Here is a 24,426-nt window from a genome sequence, read left to right as displayed (position 1 = left end):
GAATATCGTCATCATAAATAAAATAATTTAGACTAAGACCGGTTAAAAGATGACCCAATGGGAGTAAATAAATATTAAAAAGAGTAGCTGATAATGCGGATCCATGTGGCACTCCTGTTTTTAGTATTATTTTCTCAGAAACGGTATCATTGATTTTTACTGTAAAATTCCGATTCTCTAAAAAGGATGTAAACCATTTCAAAGTGGTTTTAATTAAACCTATTTCCTGCAGTCTATCAAGAAGAATTTTCTGATCCACCTAGATGTTTCTACAGCCATGACAAAATACTCCAATCTCTGTGACACCAGCACCTGTGAACGTCGCCTCAACTATATGATTTCCGGCACTGCCTAGGTATGCAGGAGATCCAAAGCAGTGCCACGGGTTCTTAGACCAGTGCTTTATGCATTTCACCCTCCAGCCAGCACAGTTTTCCAGTGATGCCATCAAGACCATATTCATCCTCTCCCTTCTCAATGGCAAGGCCTTGGCATGGGCTTCCCCTCTTTGGGAGCGAGGAGACGCACTACTCCAGGACCTGCAGCAGTTCGTTAAAGCTTTTAAACAGGTGTTTGATGAACCCAGCCACTTGGCTACCATAGGATCTGATCTTCTGCACCTTCAACAGGGTGCCCGACCTCTGGTAGACTATGCCATTGAATTTCGTACTCTAACACCGAATTAAACTGGCGAGAAAACAGCCTGTGGAGCATTTCCTTGGAAGGACTATTCTCTCAAATAAAAGATGAGTTGGCAGCAAGGGAGCTTCCAGAATCACTTCACGCTCTCATAGACTTAGCCGGAAGGATAGACCACCATCTCCAGCAGCGGGCCTGGGAGTTGCGAGCCCCACGCAGGCATTTAGTGCTTGCCCTGTCGTTCTCTCGTCCCCTCGCTCTAACACTAGCAGCAGCTCCCACAACTGCACAACCTGAGGAGTCCATGCAGCTTGGGCAGAGTCATCTCACGCCAGAGGAGAAACATTGTCGTTGCATCCTGAGTCTATGTTTTTATTGTGCTGGGAAAAGGCACCTTCTTGCGCAATATCCTGTGAAGCAGGGAAACAGACAAACCTAGGAGCAGTGGGGAGATGACCCTAGGCTTTACTACCCTGCTCCCCAGCTTATACTCCCAGTGGCTATCACCGTGGACAAGCACGAGTTCTCCAGCCTTGTGCTGATAGATTCTGGCGCTGGTGGGAACTTTATCAAGAAAGCCCTCTCTGACCACTTGAAGCTACCAATGATTCCCAGGGACTTCCCCCTAGTTATCTCATCTATTTCTGGGAAACCCCTCCTGGGTCGGATCACTGACAACCGCTCCATTGCATCTTCGCACTGGTGTCCTGCATGTGGAGGAGATTATCTTTCACATTATCGAGAAGGCAATATCTCCCACTGTACTAGGACTGCCCTGGTTGCAACGCCTTTCCCCAACTTCGACTGGGGAACTCTACAGTTGACCAGCTGGAGCCCTCGCTGTCATATCTCTTGTCTTCTCCAAGACAGATGCCCATCTTCCATTCCTCTTGCTACAACTTCCCTGGACCTGCCATCGCAGTATGCTGATTATGCAGACGTCTTTCCAAGAAAAAAAGCAGAGGCACTACCAGAACATTGTCCCTTCAACTGCACCATCAACTTAATCCCAGGCACTATAACGCTGTGGGGAAGGGTATTTCCTCTATCCCTCCCGGAGACTAAGGCCATGTCCCAGTATATTCGGGAAAGCCTTGAAAGAGGATTTATTCAACCCTCCACTTCCCTGGCGGGAGCAGGTTTTTTGTTTGTGGCCAAGAAGGATGGCACATTTCAGCCTTGAATTGACTACCGAGGTATCAATGCCATAACCAAGAAGGATAGCTAACCCTTGCCTCTCATTTCAGAACTACTTGATCATCTGCAGGGAGCCAGAATATTTACAAAGTTGGACCTCCAGGGAACGTACAAACTTATCTGGATCAAACCAGATGACTAGTGGAAACCCGCATTTAACACATGGGACGGCCATAATGAATACCTGGTCATGCCCTTTGGATTCTGCAATGCTCCTGCGGTATTCCACAATACGATGAACGAGGTCTTCAGGGATTTCCTATACATCTGAGTAGTGATATATCTCGATGACGTCCTCATTTTTTGCAAGGATTTGCAATCCCATCTTCGCAATGTCCTGCAAGACCTCCAACGACGATGAGTCAATAAGATCTACACAAAGTTAGAGAAGTGCATCTTTAAGAAAGAGTCCCTTCCCTTCTTGGGATACATCATCTCAAGCACCAGTTTCCGCATGGACCCAGAAAAAGTAGATTGCATTCAGAACTGGCCCCAACCCTCTGGTCTTTGCTCCCTACAGAGGTTTCTGGGATTCACAAACTTCTACCGGCACTTCATTCCTACATACTCTCAGATAGTCACACCTCTCACGGCCCTTTCTAAGAAAGGGGCAAATCCCAAGGTATGGCCTCCAGAAGTGGTTGATGCTTTTCTCAAGCTAAAACAGGCTTTCCTCCAGAAACCATGACTCCGCCACCCAGATCCTACAAGTCCTTTCATTCTCGAGGACGGTGCCTCCTCCATGGCAGTAGGAACTGTGTTGAGTCAACACTCAAGACATGGGAGTTCTTCGTCCTTGTTCCTTCTTCTCCTGGAAACTTTCTCCTGCTGAATGTAACTATGGCATCAGGGACAAGGAGTTACTTGCCATAAAAATGGCATTTGAGAAATGGCAGCAATGGTTGAAGGGGGCACACCACCACATCACAGTGTATACCGACCATAAGAACCTGGAGTACCTTCATCATGCCCAGTGGGCCTTGTTTTTCAGCCGCTTCGAGTTCGTGGTAAGATACAGGCCGGCAAGCAAAAATATCCAGGCAGACGCCCTCTCACGGTCCTTTGAGTTGGAAGACACGCCTGATCCTCCCAGTTATATCATCGATCCGACACGAATCCTCTTGGCTGCTTCTTAGACCGCTCCTCAATGGAAGATGGTGGTCCCCAGTTGACACTGGCAGAAGGTGCTAGAATGGTCCCACGACTCTCAAGTCGCAGGTTATCCCAGCCGAGCTCAGACCCTCCCATTGCTCCAGCAGTACTAATGGTGATCCCAGATGCAGAAGGATGTCAAGGCCTATGTAGACTCATGTCCTACCTGCACCCAACAAAAGCCTTTGGTAGGACGACCTTGGGGGCTGTTACAGCCGCTGCCAGCCCCCAAGGAACTCTGGACCCACCTGTCCACTGACTTTGTGGTGGACCTCCCCCTCTCAAGCGGCTGCCGTGTTATCTGAGTCATTATCGATTGATTCTCCAAGATGGCCCACTTCATTGCCCTTCCAGGTCTTCCCGCCACACTGGAATTAGTGAAGTTATTTACTGCCCACATTTTTCAACTACACGGCTTACCACGGCATATTATCTTGGATCGAGGCATCCAGTTCAGGGCTAAATACTGGCACTATCTCTGCCGAAAAATTTAATAACAAATTAGACTTCACCATGACCTATCACCCATAAGCTAACGGTCAAGCAGAACGGACCAACCGTACACTTAAGACCTTCCTAAGGACATTCGTTAATGAACATCAGGATAAATGGGCTACCCTTCTCCCTTGGGCAGAATTCTCCCATAATTCACATATTAACACTGCTACAGGATCTTCTCCATTTTTTAATCGTATATGGGAAACAGCTGACTCCCCCACTTCCATTACCCCTGACCGTCTCTTCCCCAGTGGCTCAGTTAACTGCGCAGGAACTTCAAGAGCTATGGGTCTGAACAGAGGCAATGATCCAAAGGGCCACCCAAAGAGCAAAACAGATGACAGATAACCACCAGCGATCAGCCCCACAGTTCAAACCAGGGGACAAGGTCTGATTAAGTACCCACCACATCTGACTCAGGGTACCTTCTATGAAACTTGCACCTCACTATTTCAGCTCTTTTCCAATTGTCCGTAATGCCTACCCACCTCACTGAAGATTCACAACATATTTCATGTCTCTCCTCAAACCCTTAGTATTATCATGGCAATCCCATAAACTTCTGGAAACAAAAGAATATCTTCTGAAGAAGACCAGATCTATCAAGTTTGAGAGATACTGGACGTCCTTCGAAGAATCAAGAGATGGGAATATTTGTTCTCTTGGGAAGGGTATGGCCCAGAAGAGAATACTTGGGAACCCGCCTCGAGCAACCTGGACAAAGACCTCTTAAAAGCACTCCACGTATCTTATCCCAGGAAACCCGGCTTCCTGGGAGGGGGCTTAGAAGGGGGGGTACTGTTACGTGCGGCCGACCATAGGTTATCCCTGTTGCCGGCCATCCCTACCTCCGACGCCAAGAATCGCTGGCAAGATGCCCTCCGGGACCAAGACACAGCAAGCCACTATGCAACACTGTCTGTGCCGTGTGGGGGACGCTGCTCAGCTGAGCAGGCCTTCCTAGGCATGTGCGCACAGCTCCTGATACATAAAAGGCCCACGGCAGGAAACCTCTACAATGCTCCTCCCCCTGACATCATCAGGGCTCCCTTTTTAAGCCAGCCTGAACCTGATTCTGATGACTCAGCAACAGGTCTCCACTCCTGCGAGTAGCTGGTTGTGTTTTGCGTTCCTGAGTCCCTGGTTTCTGCATTCCTGACTCCTGTTTTCCTGATTCCTGTGTTCCTCTTCTGGTCCTCTCCTGGTTTTCCTGCTCCCTTGTCGTCGGCTCCCTTCTTCCAGGACTGATTCTCTGGTTTGAACTTTGGCTTGCTTTGACTGGTCTTCTTCCTGGACTGACTTCTGGCTGAACTCTTACCTCCTTTGCTTGTGCTGCTGCCTGCCCTGACCATGGTTCGTCTTCACGTTCGCTGTTCTGCTACCTGCCCTGATTTTGGCCTGTTTGCACCTCCTTTTAGCCTGCTCCTTTCTTCAAATACCATGCTTTTCAGAGGCTTGTGCCTAAGTCCAGCTGGCCCCGGCACCCAAGGGCTCAACCTGCGGGGAACGAGGGCTGCTAGTGGTGAAGTTCCTGTTAGGTCTCTCCACCTGCCACTTCTGCCTGCCGACAGTGGGGACCTACAGGGCCCTACTCTGTAGGTGGCTCCAAATTCACTTTGGCTCAAGGGTCCACCAACGTAACAGCTTGGCATCCAGCATTGCTCTATGCATCTAGGCTATCTGTGTTGGATGTTTTGTGCTGGTTTCCCAATGAAGAGTAATTTTATGGTGGGTCTATATTTAGTAGCATTGTAATAAAAAAAGGAAATAAGCAAGGGGCCACCCCAGTGCCTTGGTGGCATCGCTATACTGAGGAGCTGGATTTGGTTACCGGCTCAGATCTTCCGCTCCCGGACTTGTTGATTATCACAGATCATACAACAGGTAACGAATTAGGGTCCATAATTCATGGGGAAGCTCTAGGGTTAGGCCTCCGGTCGAGGATTGTATAATAACTGAGGTAAGCAAGTCGAGGACGGATATAAAATACAGGAAATAATTCCCAGGCAGTTGTGAGCAGAGGCTCATGGTGCCAGATTCCCAGATCCAAATGAGCTGGAAGCCCAGAAGAGCTGGAAGAAATTGCCAGAACAAAGAAAGGATAAAAAGGAGGTGGCCTTTTCTGGTGCAGTTGAAAGAACATGCGTGAATGTTCAGTGACATGGCGATACTCTCGTGGCTGGTAAACACGCTGCATTTCTGGGCCTTCTACCTTTCTGTTAGCTGGTCGGGGGCTGGCACAGGCTGGCTGCATCTCACTGCTGGCTTCAATGAATGTTGACATGCGGCTGCCACTGCGATCCAGCCCCTGCAATAAATGAACACAGATCAGTTACACAGGGACTGATATTCAGCACCATTTAGCTTCCTAAATCTGGACTTAGTTGGCTAAATAGCACCTATCTGACTGCAGTCAGCAGCTAACTTTTTATCCGGCTAAAAAGCAGGCCTAGTGAGGGGCACAGCAAGGGCATTCCAGGGCAGGGTCACTTGTCTGGCTAACTTAACTGGATAAATGCCGATATTCAGCGTTATCCAGCTTGGTTAGCAGAATTATTGGACTGCTAATTTGCTTGCCTAAAGTTAGTCAGATTTAATTTATCCAGCTGAGTATATTTAGTGGTCAGCATGGCAGCTGAATAATCAGGCCCAAAGTGACTCAATGCGATACTATCCTTTTTCCTACCCAGGACTGGGTGGGGAAGAGATGAGGGTATGAATTATTCCTTCACCCACCACTTCCAAATGCCACCAGACTTTTGCTAAGTGGAGACAATATTTGTCATCACTTCTGTTTTTATCTGTGTAACTTTTACCTAAGGTACCTAATACAGTGACCCCTGGCTACAGCATCTTAAGCCTTCATTTGTAGCTACTCAGAACTTTTCCCTAGATTTTTATCTCTATCCCCTCAGCCATCCAGCCCAGTCATTGCAGTGCCATTTTATGGCCAGAACCAGAGACTGTGGCACCTTCCAAAAACTGGTATGCAAGCACCCTGATTCTGGCAACTAGGTATCACTACAGTATGATGGCTGAGACCTGCTTTCCACCTCTCACGGGGGCTGTGAGCACTGCCTCTACAGCCTCCGAGGCCCAGGCAACCCAGAGAGCAGAAGCTTGGCGTGGGAATGAAATCCAGATTCTCCGCACAGCAGAACCCAGCAGTACCTCAGCCTGCATCCATGCCATCATGCAATACTAATCCAGTGCTTATTTTTTTTTTTTTTTAACTCCAATCCCAATGCATTCTGTAGGATAATGACTTAGACTGTTTTGGGACATCAAACAGAAAACCAGGACTGGGCTAACATTTCATAAGCTACGAATTACTACATTTTGAAACACTTTAAACATCTGTATTTGTTAAAAGGTTTGGTGCGGAGACTCTCATCAGGCCTGTCATCTTAATTCTGCTGAATGAAAGACTTGCAAAGCCCATGCTAACTCCCCTACTCTCCCTGAGCTTAAACGGAGTTTGGATTTGAGTTGCATAGCGCTGATTGACGGAGCTGTTGCAACTGCACTGTGCAAGAAATATAACCGACATGCAGTGTGTGTGAAACACCCCCCCCCCCAAAAAAACACATGAGCAATTGCTTCTCTTCTTGCCATGCAAAACTGTCTTGTAACTGCATTGTAACCAGCCACTGCGATACCAATTGCTATCAGAATATATCTGTTTTCTACCAATAACATTTATTTGTCTGCAAAGTGCTCTTCAGCCTCTCTGAGCCGGGATCTGAAGATGATACCTTCTTGGCCTTTGGGCTGAGATTGAGTAACTTGTACAATATGAGGGGGTTAATGCCCTGCCACCTGACCCTGCTAGGGAAATTATTACGATATGACCATAGCCAAAGGAGGAGTCTGCATTTACTGAGACAGTTGAAACCATTACTATCACCTCAAGACATCTGTACGGTGCTTCAAGTACTAATCCTTAGACTCTAAGGATTAGTACTTGAAGCACCGTACAGATGTCTTGAGGTGATAGTAATGGTAGAGGATTAAATTACTGCGAAGTCCTTCTCATAGGACTTCCAGCTTCTACAATAAGAGCAAAACAAATTGCTCAGAACGCTGCTGCATGATTACCAACTGGAACCAAATTATCTCTACACTGGTTCCCGATAAATTATAGAATACAATACAAAATAATCATGACAGTACACAAACGCCTACAAAATGATTCCATCCCACGGTTCAATTCTGTTTTACGAATTTACAAACCAAACTGTACTCTTAGTTCTGAAAACAAGAATTTTCTGGAGGAACCCTCTATTAAGGTCGCGTGTTTTAAGGTAATAAGGGAGACAGCATTCTCCATAGCAGCGCCTATCCTATGGGAACTCCCTCCCTGAGCATTTGTGCTAATCACTTGCTGTAAATGTTTCAGAAAGGCATTGAAAACTTTTTTGTTCAAGTTAGCATTTGAGGAAGTTTAACAATGTATCCAACTCTGAAGCAGGTGTTCAGAATATTTCTGTTCACCTATTGTCTCTGCTGTCAATGATGTTTTTGTTTTAAAATGTTTGTATTTACTTGTAACCCCCTACAAACTATACAGATGCATGTGGACAACAAATCATTTTTAAATAAATAAATAAGTATATTGCCTGTATGAAAAAATAACCTGTCTTAATTCTTCTAATATTTTGGGAAACATTTTATGGGTGTCCTATAGGAAATACCATCTCACAAAAGCGTCATGAAGGAACTGCATGAAAAATACAATAACACGAAAATCTCTGACTCAAGACCAAAAGTGGGTTACCAAAAGTGACCTTCTCTAGACGACTCTCCACTAAATTGCGATTTTAATTTTTGCGCGCATTCAGCAACTTTTCCTGCCCGCTCACCTTGGAGGACATGATGCTTCTCACTTCCTCGTCGGTGGCGCTCTGTGTCCCTGCGATATCAGGATTACTGCAGCTCAGCAGCCGAGTCTGGATTAGTCTGGATCCAACCGAGACGGCCGAGGAGCGCCCCACCGTGTAATAGCGTGTGTCTGGCATGCTGGCAGCACCCGCGGCACCTGCACAACACAAGAACACTTTGCCACTCAAAAAGAAAAATGGGCAAACCCCTCCCCCATTAAGGCTCATCTGACTGCAGCTCTTGAAAGCAAGCAATCAGAGTTTGTTATTCCTATAGGGAGTACAATAAAAGGTACAGCTCCAGGGCAAAGAAACCCCCTAGTTCAGGTCTCCTGGGGCCTGCAGGGTACAAGCAAACTGCTGACTTGCTGCAAGTGGCCCCATGGTGAGGTGGGGTGGCCACACGCTGTATGATCGACCCTCCCACCCCCATCCCTTGCTGGCAGGGGAGGACATAAAACAGGCACAGCGTTAGAGGAGGCTGATCCTTCTAGTTCTCCACCTCCAGAAATGTTCAAGCACATCCAACCTGTTCATCATGGGAAGTGAGAGGGAAGAGAAAAAAAAAAGTAGCCAACCAAACCAAAAACAAACTCGTATCACCTAGCTTAGGACCCATCTAGAAGCGAAGAGACATGAGGCCTGCCAACTTACTTATTGGAACAAACTGCTGAGAAAACTGGAGACAAAAGTTCAGATCCCACCCACCACGTCTCACTGAGGAACTGGGAGTAAATCACTTAAAGCAGCACTGAAACAATACTTCCTCGGTTTTGGTGAAAGCTGATTTGAGGCATGGAGTGATCTTCCACCCTTCTGTCTCAGGAATCCAATCACTCTCATACTTCAAAGAAACAGCAGACAAATAATTTTAAGAGGAACTTTTGAGGATCAAGTTTCAACGTGGCCTCCAAGTGACTTCTCAGATTTTGACAATTTGCAGCTACCACTCTCTCTCTGCATTATTAAATGCGAGTTTTAGTTGGCTACACTGCAAGGATGGGATACTGGTGGTACACAACGGGCAGAAAGGGAGAATGAAGGGTAACAGCCACAGACCCTAGCAGGAAATGTTCAGCTTGGGCTATACAAATACATCTGTACAAATAGTATCGGATGTACCACCAGTAGCCACAACTACTTTAACCTCTTCTCAAAGGACATTAAGCTCTTCTGTACAGGGACCTCAGAAGCACTTGGTTTTATCTTGGACAGCACTGTACACACTTAAAAGCAATCCAATTAATAGAAGTGAATGTGATGATCCCACCATTTTTCAGGGGACCCTTTCAGACTGAAGGGCACACATCATCAGAGCCCCAGGTAGGGAAATCCCCTGCCAGTGGCAATGTCAAACAAACATTCTCAAGAGAATCCAGGAGTGCTACACAACTGCTCGCCACAATACCTGCTTTGTATAGGTCCTTGAGAACCTCTGGCAGACGGAACACATAATAGACATATGACGCCAGCAGGCAGTTCCTTCCATGCTGGTCCTTGCTCAGATCCTTACTGTTGTGCAGGCTGCTCACGATGGCCACCACAGATTCAAAAGCAAATTGGGAGAAGTTGGCTGTTAAACAAACAAGAAGGTGCATTGGCAGCTGTAGAAAAGGGGTCAGTTCCGTGAAGGCTGACAGTCCTCAGCCTGGCTGGAGGTCTGATTCTCAGGGTTAACCTGTGCATTAAAGTTCACCTTCCTCTTGCTGAAAAGGAGTTTATTATATGCAAATATACCTCATGGGCATTTACTAGGGATGTCCAGAAGACCAGACCGGTTTGTTGCTGTTGATAGCAAGTGTTACCAACCTCTTCTTTAGATGACTGCTGGTCGCCATCCCTTACCATTCTAGCTCATAGTCTGGAAATAAACGTAGCCTCATTCATAGCACAAGACATTCTTCACCTTTGAAAGCAGGAGAAGTTGCAGACTTAGAATGCAGCACAGAGTTAAATTTTGAGAAGCAGGACTGCTGCAATTAAGAGGCAGAAATTCAGGTCTTGCCCATGAACCCATGCAAAGAATCAGGCTAGGAAGAGGATGTCTGCCTAGAAAGACACTCGTTGGGATACAGCCTTCACCCCATAATGAGATCTGCATTATTATTCCAAGTCAGATTGTTAGAGTGGAGGCTGCCCAGTACACTGGGGAATGTTAGCTGTGTGCTGTATATCTCTGACGAATATCTACCAAAATTCAGCTGGTGGCATTTTTTTTCTTATTCTGCCAAAACAATGCTTGGGGCCTGCTTGGGAGATATTTATTTATATTTATTTATTTAACATTTTTCTATACCGATCTTCAAGGTTGAATACCATATCAGGTCGGTTTACATCGAACGGGGAGTAGATAACTAAAACATAAGGAACAACTTTTTTATAATCAGAGGAAGCAAAAAGCAAAAAGTTACAAATAACAAGGACCATAAAACTTGGAAGCTGATTCAGCTAGAAGAAGAAAGAGGGTTTTAAGTTAGTGGCTTTGAGATGAGTGGCTGTGGAGGTTTACTCTGGATGTATCAGGGTGGTGGCCCCCCAAAACATGCCATATTTGTTAACACCTCTACTGCTCTGTTGCAGAAAAGAAAAAAAAAAAAAGCGACTCTGCAGATCTCCCCAGAGCCTCTAGCCGGGCACAGCAGCTTACACCACAATAAATAAATGCATCTCTGCTGTTTGCAGCTGACCAGCTCCCCTCATATCACTGGGAATGCCTCTCATCTCCCAGTTCATCATACTTGGCCTTGCCTCTCAACCTCTTCTCCCCTCTCTTCCTCCCCCATATTTGCTCTGCACTGTCTTTTTCACCCCTCCCTTCCAGGCTGCCAGTGCACAGACTGCACCTCCCCCCGCCCATCACCATTCTTATGGCTCCCCCAAAACTCATATATTCCCTGCCTTCCTGCACATCCTTTTAAATCCTTACCCCGCCTACCCAACTCCTGACTCTTCCTTCCCCACTGTGGTTTATTAAACCAACATCATGTTAAACATGGATGCTGTGCCTCCATTTCAGAGGCCACAAAATTTGTTTCTTCAGGTATCACGTGCTCTCAAAAGCTTAGGTACCATGAACATTTCTGCTTCAAACAAACAATGGACCAATTTTGGGCCAATATAAAAGTTTTGCAACCTGCAAAGAATCCATTTTCTCCCCCCCCCCCCCCCCCAGTCAAAAGCAGCTACCAGAGCTGTGCCTTAGCTTTCCAAATGGCGTGTGCTCAGCATCGGTTCTCTCACCCACGTACCCCAAGGACACGACACAAAAGAGGAGGCACGGCGGGCCGCTCACCGGTCTGGCCTGCAATGACCATGGGCTGCAGGGTGAGCTGAAAGAGCTTGTCCAGCACGAGGTGCAGGAAGAGCACGAGGGGTTCGAGCCGGGAGGAGTTCAGACAGACAATGCTGAGCTTCAGCTCGTGTTCCAGGGAGGTCTCCGGCACCTTCTGGTCCAGCACGCGAATAGGGAAGGTGATCGGACCTTCCAGCGCATGGCAAAGGGTGAAGAATTTCTCCAGATGGTTGTCCTGAGAACAAAGCAGAATTTTACTGTACACATGGACTCCGACCAAAGTCAGAAGCTGTGTGCTGTTTTTTTAAAATAAAAAGTGAGCAAATTGAAAGGAGAGAAGGATTTAATCGACAGATGATGTGTCCTATTGTTTATTTATAAGGTAATAAATCTTTGCAGAAGAAAAAAATAATTGTACAATCTGTGTTTATAGAATGGAAGTTCAAAATTTAAACAAAAAGTCCATACTTACTGCGAGTCCAAGAAAGAATAAAGAGAAAAGGAAAAGAAGAGAGGAAAGAATAGATGAACATTAACTGTGAAAGTGAAAAGCCAGACAGAAAAATCTCAAACAATACATCAGTTTTCCAAAGATGGCAGTGAATTAGTCGTCCCTCCAGTGAGGGCGTGTTGATGACTCTCAAAAAAAAAATGGAATATTTTTTGGACAAATAACTTTGAGACTGATATTCATAAAAATCTAGAGTTAGCTGCCTAGATCTTTCTAAATAAAATTTCTCCCTTATTCATGGGCCGATACAGTACAGTGCTCCGACAGAGCGCACTGTTAACCTTTGATTGGACGTGCGTTTGACGCGCTAGCGTTACCCCTTATTCAGTAAGGGGCCGAAAACGCGCGTCCAACCCCCCCGAACCTAATAGCGCCCGCAACATGCAAATGCATGTTGATGGCCCTATTAGGTATTCCCGCGCGATTCAGAAAGGAAAATGTGCAGCCAAGCCGCACATTTTACTTTCAGAAATTAGCACCTACCCAAAGGTAGGCGCCAATTTCTTCGGGCACCGGGAAAGTGCACAGAAAAGCAGTAAAAACTGCTTTTCTGTGCACCCTCTGACTTAATATCATGGCGATATTAAGTCAGAGGTCCCGAAAGTTACCAAAAGTAAAATAAAAATAAATAAATAAATTTGAATTCGGCCCGTGGCTTGAAAACCGAACACTCAATTTTGCCGGTGTCCGGTTTCCGAACCCGTGGCTGTCAGCGGGCTCGAGAACCGACGGCAGCAAAATTGAGCGTCTGCTGTCAAACTTGCTGACAGCCGCCGCTCCGGTCCAAAAGGAGGCGCTAGGGACGCTAGTCCCTAGCGCCTCCTTTTACCTGTTTTTACCGCCGGGCCTAATTTGCATACTGAATCGCATGCATAGGAGAGTGGCCTGGGCGTTCGCCCGCTCTCCTGTGGACTTTACTGTATTGGCCCGTCAGTGCTTAAATGGAGGTGCCCTAAAGTGGGTGGGGCCAAAAACAGGTCTAGGTCAGGGAAATGTAGTTAGGTATTCAGTGCTGGACAACTAATTTAGGGACCTTAATTTAGGTCAGCAATAGCTGGTCTACATTTAGCCACCTCAGTTAAGGTAGCTAAATTTAAAGTCTAATTAAGCCTTAAATTAAGGTGCCTTAGAACAGCACAAAATAGGTTCCTATAAAGAGACATTCAGCCCTATTTGAGTACTGGCGTCTTTGCTGCTGAAATATAGCCTTTCATCTGCATGGATAGTAAAGAAAGAAAAGCACACTCCAGGCAAATCGCTCAAGAAGTGAGAGCCATGTGAGTTAATGACAGCGGACGGCCGTGCTTCAGCAGCAACCAGCAGACAGGGGAGCCACCGGTCACGCGGCTCATAACCAGCGCCAGAAGCCATAAATGTTAAAGTGCACTCCCTGACATCCAAACACAGCACTGGAAGATTAAAGGCTGCCACTGTCAGAGAGGTGAAGAGAGCAAAAACCACTACATAGAACATGGGGGTGTAATGAGATGACAGATGAACACAGTGATGCTGAGACTTTATCGCTGTGCTCCACAGAGCCCTGTGAAAGTCGGTAAAGTGGCACAGTCCACTTCCAGTTCAGCTAGCTTCACCTTCATGCTTTCACCCATGCTGATGTTTGCCACAGTGAGTTGACTTAGAGGATATCTGGCTCTGTCTCATGGGGGGTTTATGCCTCTGAGTAATTTGTCTGTACACCTCCTGATTTTGTAAGAACAGAAGCCAAAATATTTTGAGATGGCATTTTTTTTTTTTTTAAATCAGTTCCTTCACGTGTTGGCTATTAAACATTTTAATCTGCTTCTACTTGCTCGGTGCCCCTTACCTGCGTGTGAACCGACGACACGGTCTGTATTTCAACGTTGAACACCCCTTTGTGTCCCTCGACCCATTTAATAGGTGGGGTCTGTGATGGCACCTTCTGCGGTGAACATAAAAACACAGAAACCAACAAGGTAATGCCTCTCTCAGCACACACAGCAACAAATAATATTGGCACAACAGACTACAAAGTTTTGGCTTCAATGAACTTGGCTTAGAGATCAACAGGGGTCTATCGTATTGCACCAGGAAAGAAACTGGGCAGACTGAAGGAGCCTATTGGTCCTACAACTGCCATCATATTCTGTATTTCTATATTTATAACAGGTAAATCAGCCATGAGATCATGATCATTTTTTACTCTGACATCATCATTACAATGACGTTAAAAATTGTAATCCAACATCTACAGTCCCAGCTGTTGGTGGTACATCAAAAGACAAAAGAATAATTCATTATACACAACTTCCAAGTCTGGCCCTTTGCTCCCCTATAGGCTTAGGAAGCCTCCCAGTTCTTTTCAGCTTGAATATTTAGTAGGGAGTAGTCACCTGAAACCCTATTTTCAGGCCCATGTTTGCATGTCTGGGGTGCGGTGCACCAGGGTGCCTTCTATCACACAGAGCGGGTGTGGCAGGTAGCAGCGGGTGTGAACTTTGCAGTGTGGAGGTCTGTGCCCCACTTAGGAGAGGAAGAGGTGATTAAGGTAGACAAGCGTAAGAGGCCGTCCCTTTTCTGCCTCTCTCAGTCATGCAACTGTGGCTTCAGCTGGTCTGCCTGCCCTCAGTATGCAATAGAGGTCTAACTAGATCTCTCCCTAAACTGATGTCAGTGCATTAGGGAGTTTACACTACTCCCTACAGGAGGGCTACTGAGGACGTATAAACCTCTGCAGCCATGTGATGCAGGAAGTATAAGGAGAGAGGATTCCAAGAACTGGAGTTCATAAGCGTATGTGTGAGTGCTGAGTGCTCTCTCTTCACAGAGCAGTGCCAGTGAGCCCCTGATTTTGGTTGGCATCCATGTGTATAGTAAAATTGCACTTAGGACAAGCACCTGGAGAAGTTCTTTACTTTTTGCCATGCACTGGAAGGTCAGGTCCCCTTCCCTATTTAAGTACTGGACCAAAAGATGCCAGAGGTCTCGCTGGAACACAAATTGAAGCTCAGCATGGTCTGTTTTCTCTTGATCCTTTAGGCATCCAGATCGCTGAGAATTGGGGGATGGGATCTGGTTCCAGGAGCCTTCATTCGAACTACCTAAGGATTTTCCCCAATGTTATATCCCCTGTCAATCCACTTAGCCCAGTCATAGCAGTGATGGTCCTTAGCAGAGGGCCATACTCCACGGCTCCTTCCAGAACTCTGCAATTATAGACCCTAAATCTGGCCACTAGATGTCGCCATTGTGCGATGACTGGGATTCCCTCCCCTACTAGGGGTTGTGAACATTGCCTCTATAGAATTCCCAGCCCTGGCCAGCCTGGGAAGTGGAAGACCTGATCCGGTAACTGAAGCCAGGTGCTGCACATGACAAAACACAGCATTATCACTGAGTCACCATGTTGGCATAGAGATGACATGTTTATTAACCCATCTGTGAATATTTCAAAAATGTCAGCTTTCAGGACTCATACTATAAATGGACTCTTTACTGGTGCTTCCATAGGGTCTGGGAGAAGCTTGGTTTGTTACCTCTGGAGAGTGCAAGGAGTAGTTCAAGGGTAATTTTTCCAAAGCCACGGGAAGACAATAGTGCCCAGTCTGGAGGCGATCATTTAATAGAATTGGAAGCCACTGAAACAGATAAAAAGCAATTTGTTGTTCCTTTTATTACAGCACACAAAAGCATACACAGATATTTGTGTATTTAAAACAAATATTAGGCATATTTCTTGAACTGGTGCTAACGAAACATAATACAATGATAATTGGGTACTCATTGCATCTGCTCGTTTCACCGTCACTTATCTTCAAAGTCTATAAATTCTGACTTTCTTATCCTGTTGTGATTCTAAAGCTCTTTCTACTGGTTCCTAGGGCTTGACAAACATCTGTGGACAGGTATCTGTTACTGCTGCAGCTATAACCTGATAACTGCTGTGAAGCCATGCCTTTTCAGCCTACATTATTCTGAATCTCAGGTCAAGCAGGCAAAAGGGTGCTGTCACTTCAACAACCTGGGTCCAATTTGGGCAACTGCGTGACCTGTAGCTCAGCAGCTTCTGAATAAACATGTACTGAGTATTCGCATCAAGTCCTGCAAATTGGAAAACCTGGAGGTCAATAATCAAAACTAAACATTTAAATGGATAACTTGGAGTTAGATGGATAACTTGCCATTTAGATGGATAACATCTGAGTTATCCATATAAATGTCTTTTAATATTGACCTCCCCGAGGGCCAATATTCAGTAGACCATTTAGTGGACAAGTTATCCAGCTAGAATTATCCCCGTTAGTGATTTAAACCAATAGTAAATCTTCCTCACCTACCCTTGGCTTAAGGTGTGGACAGTCCACCCTCTCCTGATCCCCCCTGGACCCCTCCTCCTTCCTCACAGTCCGTGTTGGGAGTGGGGCATTACCTTACTCGCTCCTGGTGCTCCAGCGCTGAGTCTGTCAGATTCAGCGCTGTAAGTGTAAGTTACTACTTACATGCTCAGCACTGGAGTGTACAAGGTAATACCCCGCTCCCGACATGGACTGTGAGCACTCAGGGGGATAGAGGAGGGGCCCAGGGGTATCCGGGGGGAGGGCGTGTGTGGGAACTGTCCACATCTTAAGCCGTGGGTGGGTGGGGAAGATTTACTATTTGTTTAAATCACTAACTGGTTTGGCGGGCCCAGGACATATAAACATACTTTATTGGGTTTGAGGGGTGGCAGATGTAAAGCAGACTGACTGATTTTTAATTTGGACAAGGGATCAAAAGGAACGGGCCACAAGCCCCATTATGTTTTATTTTCCTTTTACAGATCTTTAGTTAACCGGATATCTTTGAAGATAGCTGGTTACGTAGCTAGTTATCCAGTCATACAAGGCCGGATAACTTAGCCGGATATACCCGATATTTGACTAGGTTAGCTGGATATCTCGGCCCCTCCTGAAACGCCTTTTTATCCTTCTAAATTATAGCTGGAGAACTACTTATTTGTCTATAATTTAACCGGATAAGTGGCTGAATATGCCACAATTGCCATTTAGACGGATATCTTGTGAGTGCTAGGAGGGATAGTTTAGCACAGATCTTTTTTTGGTGGGGGAGGGGCAGGATTTTCTAGTGAGTTTAGCACTAGAAGGTGCTGGACTGACAGCACTGGAACCAAAACTTTCCATTTATTCACAGATCGGGTGCAGGCAGCGGCAGATTCCCAATGAAAACCGGCCCGGGGATTTGCCGCCCAGGCCGGCACAGGAGATACCATGTGACTAGCGCGACCGGCCCACCGGGGGATGCCTGATCCCCCAATAGGCCAATCCGCCCCTGGGTGCAGGACAGGCTTTGGCAGTGCAAGCTTCCCCATGCTGACCTGGCAATGTGGCTCAGCCCTGCCTTAGAGGGACCACTTCCAAGGGTGAGAGGATATCTCAGTCTTTGGCCTCTGCTGAGATGGCCAACAATGGTGAAAATGAGGGCCAAATTGTGATGGTGGCTTTCAGTATGTGGAAACATAGTCACGAGGAACTGGACTGGAGCCAGTAACTCATCTCCCATAAACCACTGTACGGCTTTCAGAAACCGATGATTCTCTGTTTACTGTGGATTTGAGCTGAATTTGAACCGGTGGCCTAGAGGTGAAAGGTTCTGTAACCCGGTGCCATTATATTTTAGTTATTAAGCTCCTCAGAATTTCATTTTCTTAGAAAAGAGCTGTGCTCTGTGCAAACTAAGCAATATTTGAATGTATCCATCCAGCCTGTAACAATTCAATATTTTACTGCTAAGACCATTATTGTCTCAATTCTTTGAGCTCCTCCCCTGAAATTCTCCTATAGCCCTAGAAGCAACCATATTTGGAACAGTCGCAAAATTACCTCACATGAAATGGAACCTGATTGGTTTACCCCCATTCAATTTATGGACTTGTACTTCCTATTTACTTATTAAACAAATGCAGGAGCACAAGTCCATGCATGCAATGAAATAAAATACAGAATTAGATCAGCTTGTTGGTGAAAAAATGGAGCCTTTGGGATGCTATTAAGTACTTGAATCCTTCTTCCCATTCTGCATTATCGGGAATGCCCACTCCACTAATGCTTCGCCTTATTGTTTGATTTCCTGAGGGTGCATAAATGTTTGGTCGAAACAAAGCATGGTAACCTTCGCTTTGCTGTGGAAGAGAGATTTTGGGTAGGCAGAGAGGATAAGTCTGATGCACAGCATGTCTGGCTGTGACGCTTGGTGGGCTCCACTTCTGATGACAGATAGACACAATAGCAATTTAAAGATTATTAACATTATTATTGCACTATGAGGTTAATTTTCAAGCGCCTTTTAACTGGGAAAATGGCTCTTTACCCCAGTAAGGGGTAAAAAGTGGGCACATTCTGCCTCCACCCCCACACTTTGTGGCGGGGGCACTGCCCGGGGCAGGGTTAGATCAGGGGAGAAAACGACACGCGTCATTTGGGATTTTATACACTATGCGCGTTGTTTTAGTTGGGAAAATTATCTGCAGAAAAAGCAAAGGCCAGCTCCCCATGTGCACCTTTCCCTTGGGCCGTTTTCAAAGGGAAAGTCCTGTGTGCACTTTTCTTTAAAAAAAAAAAAAAAAAAAAAAACCCATCGGGCACAAAATCCACGAGCAAACGTGCCCGAGGACTTTTCACCTGTCTGCACAGTTTGGAAAACTGCTCCCTCTCTGTTTACGGTCAAGCTGCTCTTGCACTTTGGACAGCTGGACCCAAGGGATGACTTACCGAGTATCCCAGGAGGGTCTCTACGGAGGCCCCTTGCTTTTGCTGGCAGCTGACATGGTGGAATGTGAACAGCAGGTGGTGCTTCTCTGTGAGCTTCGCAGGCAGTTTAATTTTCACCTCTTCGTAAAAATCCGGAGACCTGGGCAGATAAAGAAGCAAAACAAAAAATTAACCCCACACTGCTAGATGCTTGAAACCTTAGAAGTCCAATAAAAGCAGGGAGGTCGTTCATCAGAGACCCCAAAGCCGAGGGTGAATGCAAGCTCGTTTCCACATGCAGAGAAGAAGAGGGGCACCCCTTGCTGCTGCTGGTTGTCCCAGGACGATACCCATGCACCGACAAGAAGATGGGATTGATGTCCCGATTTGGAGAGGAGGATACGGATACTCTTAGTACTTTCTGCTCAGTCTCAGCCATCAAGGGAGATGATGGTCCATTATACGTAACAGATCGGCTGAACCTGGAACCAGATGGATGCCGCTACCCTTTTCCCCGTAATAAATGAAATGGCCAGGAGGAGGGTAATACTTTGGTCCGCTCAGAGAGAGCAGCTCATTCGATGGTCAGTTCAAGAGCCAGGCTTATTCAGGTGGTCGGGCAGGCGAAAGAACATAGCTATAAAGCATTATTTCCAACCTGGATTCAGCACACTGAAGAATATTTTGCTTATTGGGACTAAAATTCTGCCTACGACTTTGTTCTCTACTTATGTTGTCCACCTGTACTCACTTGTTATGGTAGGTGACAGCTGTGCACGCCTCTTGTACAAATTCTGCACCACTGGACTTCCCAAAAATGATCTGCAGTGGGAAATGAAAAATGATATTAGCAAAAACTGTGTGTGTGAAAGACATTTTTTCCACCAGAAGCTGCTTTTCTTTGAAGTAGTGTACAGTCAGTGTGATGTCTCAGTTCACAAATCAGGCTCTCAGACTACTTGGGGGTAGATGTGTTTAGGCCATGAAATGGCAACTTTCTGTCATTCACTTTTATAATTTACAGACATAGTTATGCCTCCCAGTCGTGACACGTGGAGCCCTGCACAGCCTTCAGCTCGCCTCCTTCATGTGTTCTTGTTGGATATTTTGAACCCTTTGGAGCTTTGAGTCTGGACTTTCAAGCTGGAAAAAGACAGAGGCCGAAATTCAAAAGCCATTTAGACAGACAACTAAAACGTTATCCGTCTAAATAGCAAAACGGCAACATTAGAAGCCGTATGCAGCTAAATTCTAGCCGCATAAATTGGGGGCTGTCCAAGGGCGGGAGGGAGGCATTTCGGAGCAGGCCAGAGTTAGCCACTTAACTTATGCGCCTAACTCTGGTCATGCCATAGGGCTGTCCTAAAGTTAGCCGGATATATTTATCTGGATAACTTTAACATAATGGGGCAGATTTTAAAAAGTTGCGCGAGCGCGTACTTTTGTTCGCGCAGCGTAGCCGCGCGTATCTTATAAAATCTGGGGTCGGCGCGTGCAAGGCTGCGCAAAATCGGCAGCCTGTGTGCGCCGAGCCGCGCAGCCTGCCTCCGTTCCCTCCAAGGCCGCTCCGATTTCGGAGCGGCCTCGGAGGGAACTTTCCTTCGCCCTCCCCGCACCTTCCCCTCCCTTCCCCTACCTAACCCACCCCCCCGGCCCTATCTAACCCCCCCCCTTACCTTTGTCGGCAAAGTTACGCCTGCTGGAAGCAGGCATAACTTTGCGCGCGTCGGCCGGCAGCCCCGCTCCGTCCTCCGGTCCCGGGGGCTGGTCCGGAGGCCTCGACTACGCCCCCGGGCCGGCGCCACGCCCCCGGGCCCGCCCCCGAAACGCCGCGTCAGTAGGTCCCGCCCCCGCCACGCCCCCTTACAAAAGTCCTGGGACTTACGCGCGTCCCGGGGCTTTACGTGCGCCGGCGGCCTATGCAAAATAGGCCGCCGGCGCGCAGGCCTTTGAAAATCTGCCCCAATGTGTATATTCAACAGCGCAGTCACACTGCTGAAAATCCCTATTAAGTTAGCCAGATAGCTATAAGAAAAAAGGGAACACAGAAAAAAAACATTCAATGCACTAGTATGACCACTCTCTCAAATTGTGTTAGATATCATCTATGTTACTCTGATTTCAATTTTTTATTTTTTGGAATGTTAGAATTTGTTATTAGAAGCCTCTCAGCTCTTACACAATTAATAATTTCAAAATTAAATTAAATGTAGAAGCCAGACGAAGTACCTTATCAGCCGACCAAGGTCTTCCGGACTGTTCAATCATCTGCGGTTTCAAAATGTTGTCGTGTTTTTCAATTGTTTCGCAAAGATGTCAAGTTTTAGACAATAACACAGTCCATAAATACGTGTCCCACTTCAAATTGTAACATACAATTTTGTCAGCAGCTAGCTTGACAGTATGGGCTCGACAACGGCCAGTGTTTCACATGAAAATGCTTCTTCAGGAGCCATACTTCTATTTTAATATGCGACAAAATTCTAAGCGTGTTAAATGCCCTGCTGAACCCCAGAATTGACTTGGTTCCAGTGGTGAGGTTCGAGGAGACGAGATGTCCAAGCAAAACTGACGAAGCCAATTCTGGGGTTCAGCAGGGCATTTAACACGCTTAGAATTTTGTCGCATATTAAAATAGAAGTACGGCTCCTGAAGAAGCATTTTCATGTGAAACACCGGCCGTTGTCAAGCCCATACTCTCAAGCTAGCTGCTGAGAGGTTTATATTTATTGACTAGCAATATATGCTGACAAAATTGTATGTTACTATTTGAAGTGAGACACGTATTTATAGACTGTGTTATTGTCTAAAACTTGACATCTTTGCGAAACAATTGAAAAACACGACAACATTTTGAAACCGCAGATGATTGAACAGTTCGGAAGACCTTGGTCGGCTGATAAGGTACTTCGTCTGGCTTGCTGATGCGGCTTCTACATTTAATTTAATTTTGAAATTATTAATTGTGTAAGAGCTGAGAAGCTTCTAAACCAAAAAATTCTAAAATTCCACAAAATTACAAATTTAAATCTTTCTTTATTTATTTATCTAAAAGTTTTTATATACCGTCATTAAGTTATTTACCATCATAACGGTTTACAATAGGGAACATATATCAAGGAGAATATAGATCATACTTTAAATAGAGAGTGCCAATATTATTCGGTAACAATACAACATTAAGTATAGTGTGGTTTATGCCATGGAATTTACATTGATGAAATTCTCATGGGGGATTGTATGTTTTATTGCTATTCAACCTATCGGTTTGACTTAACATAGATGATATCTAGCACCATTTAAGAGAGTGGTAATATTAGTGCACTGAATGTTTTTTTCTGTGTTCCCTTTTTTCTTATACTATTGCGCTATTAGTGGGAACTTATATGCTTTTTTTTTGATAAGTAAAAACTTAGCCAGCTGGATCAAAGGTTTTGAAAGCTGACTGGGCTAACCAGCTCCAACTGAATCTACTAAATTCAGCCAGTCACATTTTGGGCGGGGTTAGATTGAGGGAAGACAGTTGGGAGGCCAGCACTGATTTTTCAGTACTAGCTACTTGGGGGGTCAAACCTAGATGCCACATGAGCGGGCCTAAACCTGGCCGGCCAAACACCCTCCTCATAAGAATGATTTTAAAAGTTACCGGTAGCCCCATCCCCTTCCTGCAATCCCTCCTGATATGTTTTTAAAAAATACAATTGTCCCTGGAACTCATCTCCTTCCCTCCCTCCCTCAATATGGGCTTTAAAAAAAAAAAAAAAGAGTTCTGCCACCCAGCCACAACCTCCCTCTCTCTCTCCCTTCTCCTATTACACATAAATAAAAAAAGAAAAAGAAAAAAAAGAAGACTAGAGGGATGTCTAAGGGATCCCATTCTCTGCCCTCCTGTTAAATAAAGGAAAAGGATCCCTGGCCAGGCCTCTCTCCTTATTTGGGCAGAAGGGAGGGAGGGAATCCTCCCGGCCAGCCCTCTCTCCTTATTTGGGCAGAAGGGAGGGAGGGAATCCCCCCGGCCAGCCCTCTCTCCTTATTTGGGCAGAAGGGAGGGAGGGAATCCCCCCGGCCAGCCCTCTCTCCTTATTTGGGCAGAAGGGAGGGAGGGAATCTCCCGGCCAGCCCTCTCTCCTTATTTGGGCAGAAGGGAGGGAGAGAATCCCAGGGCAACCAATTTCTGAGGAGGAGACAGGAAGAGTTTGGCTGCCCTGGGTGGAAGTAATTTTTCTAAGTTAGAGAGCAAGGAGTGAAGGGTCAGGCTAAGAGCTGGGGGATGAAATATATTTCAAAATTAAGGAGCTGGGAGGGAGGGAGGAAGGGAAAGAGGCAATTTTGAAAAATTTAAACAATCTCATATGGCTTGGGGGTTTTTTTTAAATTATTTTTTTAAATGACTTTGCCAGTTAATGCTTGATTTTTAGCACTAATCGGCTAAGTTTAGCTGGGAAACCCAGTCGCACTAACTCCAGCTGGTCTGACAGCCCTAGACATCCCATCCCAGGGTGCTCCATTTGGTGCGGTGCCATTTCTCTTCTTCCTGTAGCCTATGCTGTTCCCTAACGAGCTGTTTGATCTGCCCAGTGTTCTGTATCTATGGAGCCCCACGCGGCTCAAAACAGCTGAAGCGTGAACCACAGGGGCCCGCGAGATGGAGAGACGATGAGAGAAGTCAGCGGCAGACGGATATTGTGCTTCTCTCTGGCATCGTCTTGGTGCAACTCCCAGGCAGCTGCCTGGCTTATCCATCCTTTGTGACGGCCCTGGTAAGGTGCTGTCTAGCAAGGTCACGGAACCTAGACAGTCAGATGTTTGGGCAACAGCCTCACTAGTTTTGATGCTAGCTTTAGTAGCCCTTTATCTTGGTGGTAAGACATGGGCGGGGGAGGTAGGAGGATTGGATTAAACATGGGAACCTTTCTGCTCCTCTACCCAGGATGGCAGAGAACCAAAAGGGAAGTAAACAAAAACTGACTAGGATAAGGAGTGATATCCTATAAGCAGGGAAGCCTCTATGGTTGGCAGCTGGGATATATCCTGAATAGTGTAGACCACAATAACTGCATGCAAGTGATGGGAACATCTTGGGACCTACGCTTGAGGTGGTATGCTTCCTTTCTAGGGAGTAATGCTGGGTCTTGGCTGATTCTTGTTTTTTAAACTCTTGTCCAAGAACTCTGGGACTTGTAATCTTGCATTTGCTATGGAGACAGCCACCAGAATTCTTTGCGATGGGTAGAAACAGAAACGGGGAGATTGTTCTGGTGCTTTTCGATTTAAGTCATACTAGTTTGTTTCTGGATATGACTAAGGCATGGATGTACATTGCATTAATTAATTAATTAGTTTAGATTTTTATATTCTGCTTTTCGCACTTCAAAGCGGATTACATTCCGGTACTGTATGTATTTCCCTATCCCCAGAGGGTTTATAATCTAAGTTTGTACCACTAAGACAGGAAATGTAGTGAAACTGGATTCAAACAGGAACTGGACTGCTGAGTCTTCTCACCACACATATTTGATACTAAAATTCTCT

At 46.0% G+C, this 24,426-nt stretch overlaps 1 protein-coding gene across 5 annotated transcripts in view; it reads right to left on the bottom strand.

Annotated features, from left to right (window-relative positions):
• Positions 1-24,426, bottom strand: part of DOCK8 (dedicator of cytokinesis 8) — a 265,097-nt gene that overhangs the window by 111,175 nt on the left and 129,496 nt on the right. For 4 of the 5 annotated variants that reach the window (XM_029613102.1, XM_029613120.1, XM_029613130.1 and 1 more), the window contains 8 exons: positions 19,646-19,716; positions 18,916-19,054; positions 15,685-15,786; positions 13,995-14,090; positions 11,659-11,893; positions 9,775-9,939; positions 8,349-8,524; positions 5,699-5,794 (listed from right to left, as the gene is read on the bottom strand). In XM_029613102.1, coding sequence (XP_029468962.1) covers positions 5,699-5,794; positions 8,349-8,524; positions 9,775-9,939; positions 11,659-11,893; positions 13,995-14,090; positions 15,685-15,786; positions 18,916-19,054; positions 19,646-19,716 — 1,080 coding nt within the window. The remainder of the gene's footprint in view (positions 1-5,698; positions 5,795-8,348; positions 8,525-9,774; positions 9,940-11,658; positions 11,894-13,994; positions 14,091-15,684; positions 15,787-18,915; positions 19,055-19,645; positions 19,717-24,426) is intronic. The other variant, XM_029613111.1, reaches the window with a different exon arrangement.

The sequence above is a fragment of the Rhinatrema bivittatum genome, chromosome 1, assembly GCF_901001135.1.
Source record: "Rhinatrema bivittatum chromosome 1, aRhiBiv1.1, whole genome shotgun sequence".
Taxonomy (NCBI): Eukaryota; Metazoa; Chordata; class Amphibia; order Gymnophiona; family Rhinatrematidae; genus Rhinatrema; species Rhinatrema bivittatum.
Note: the sequence above shows the minus strand (reverse complement) of the source record. Positions and strands in the feature narration are given on the sequence as shown.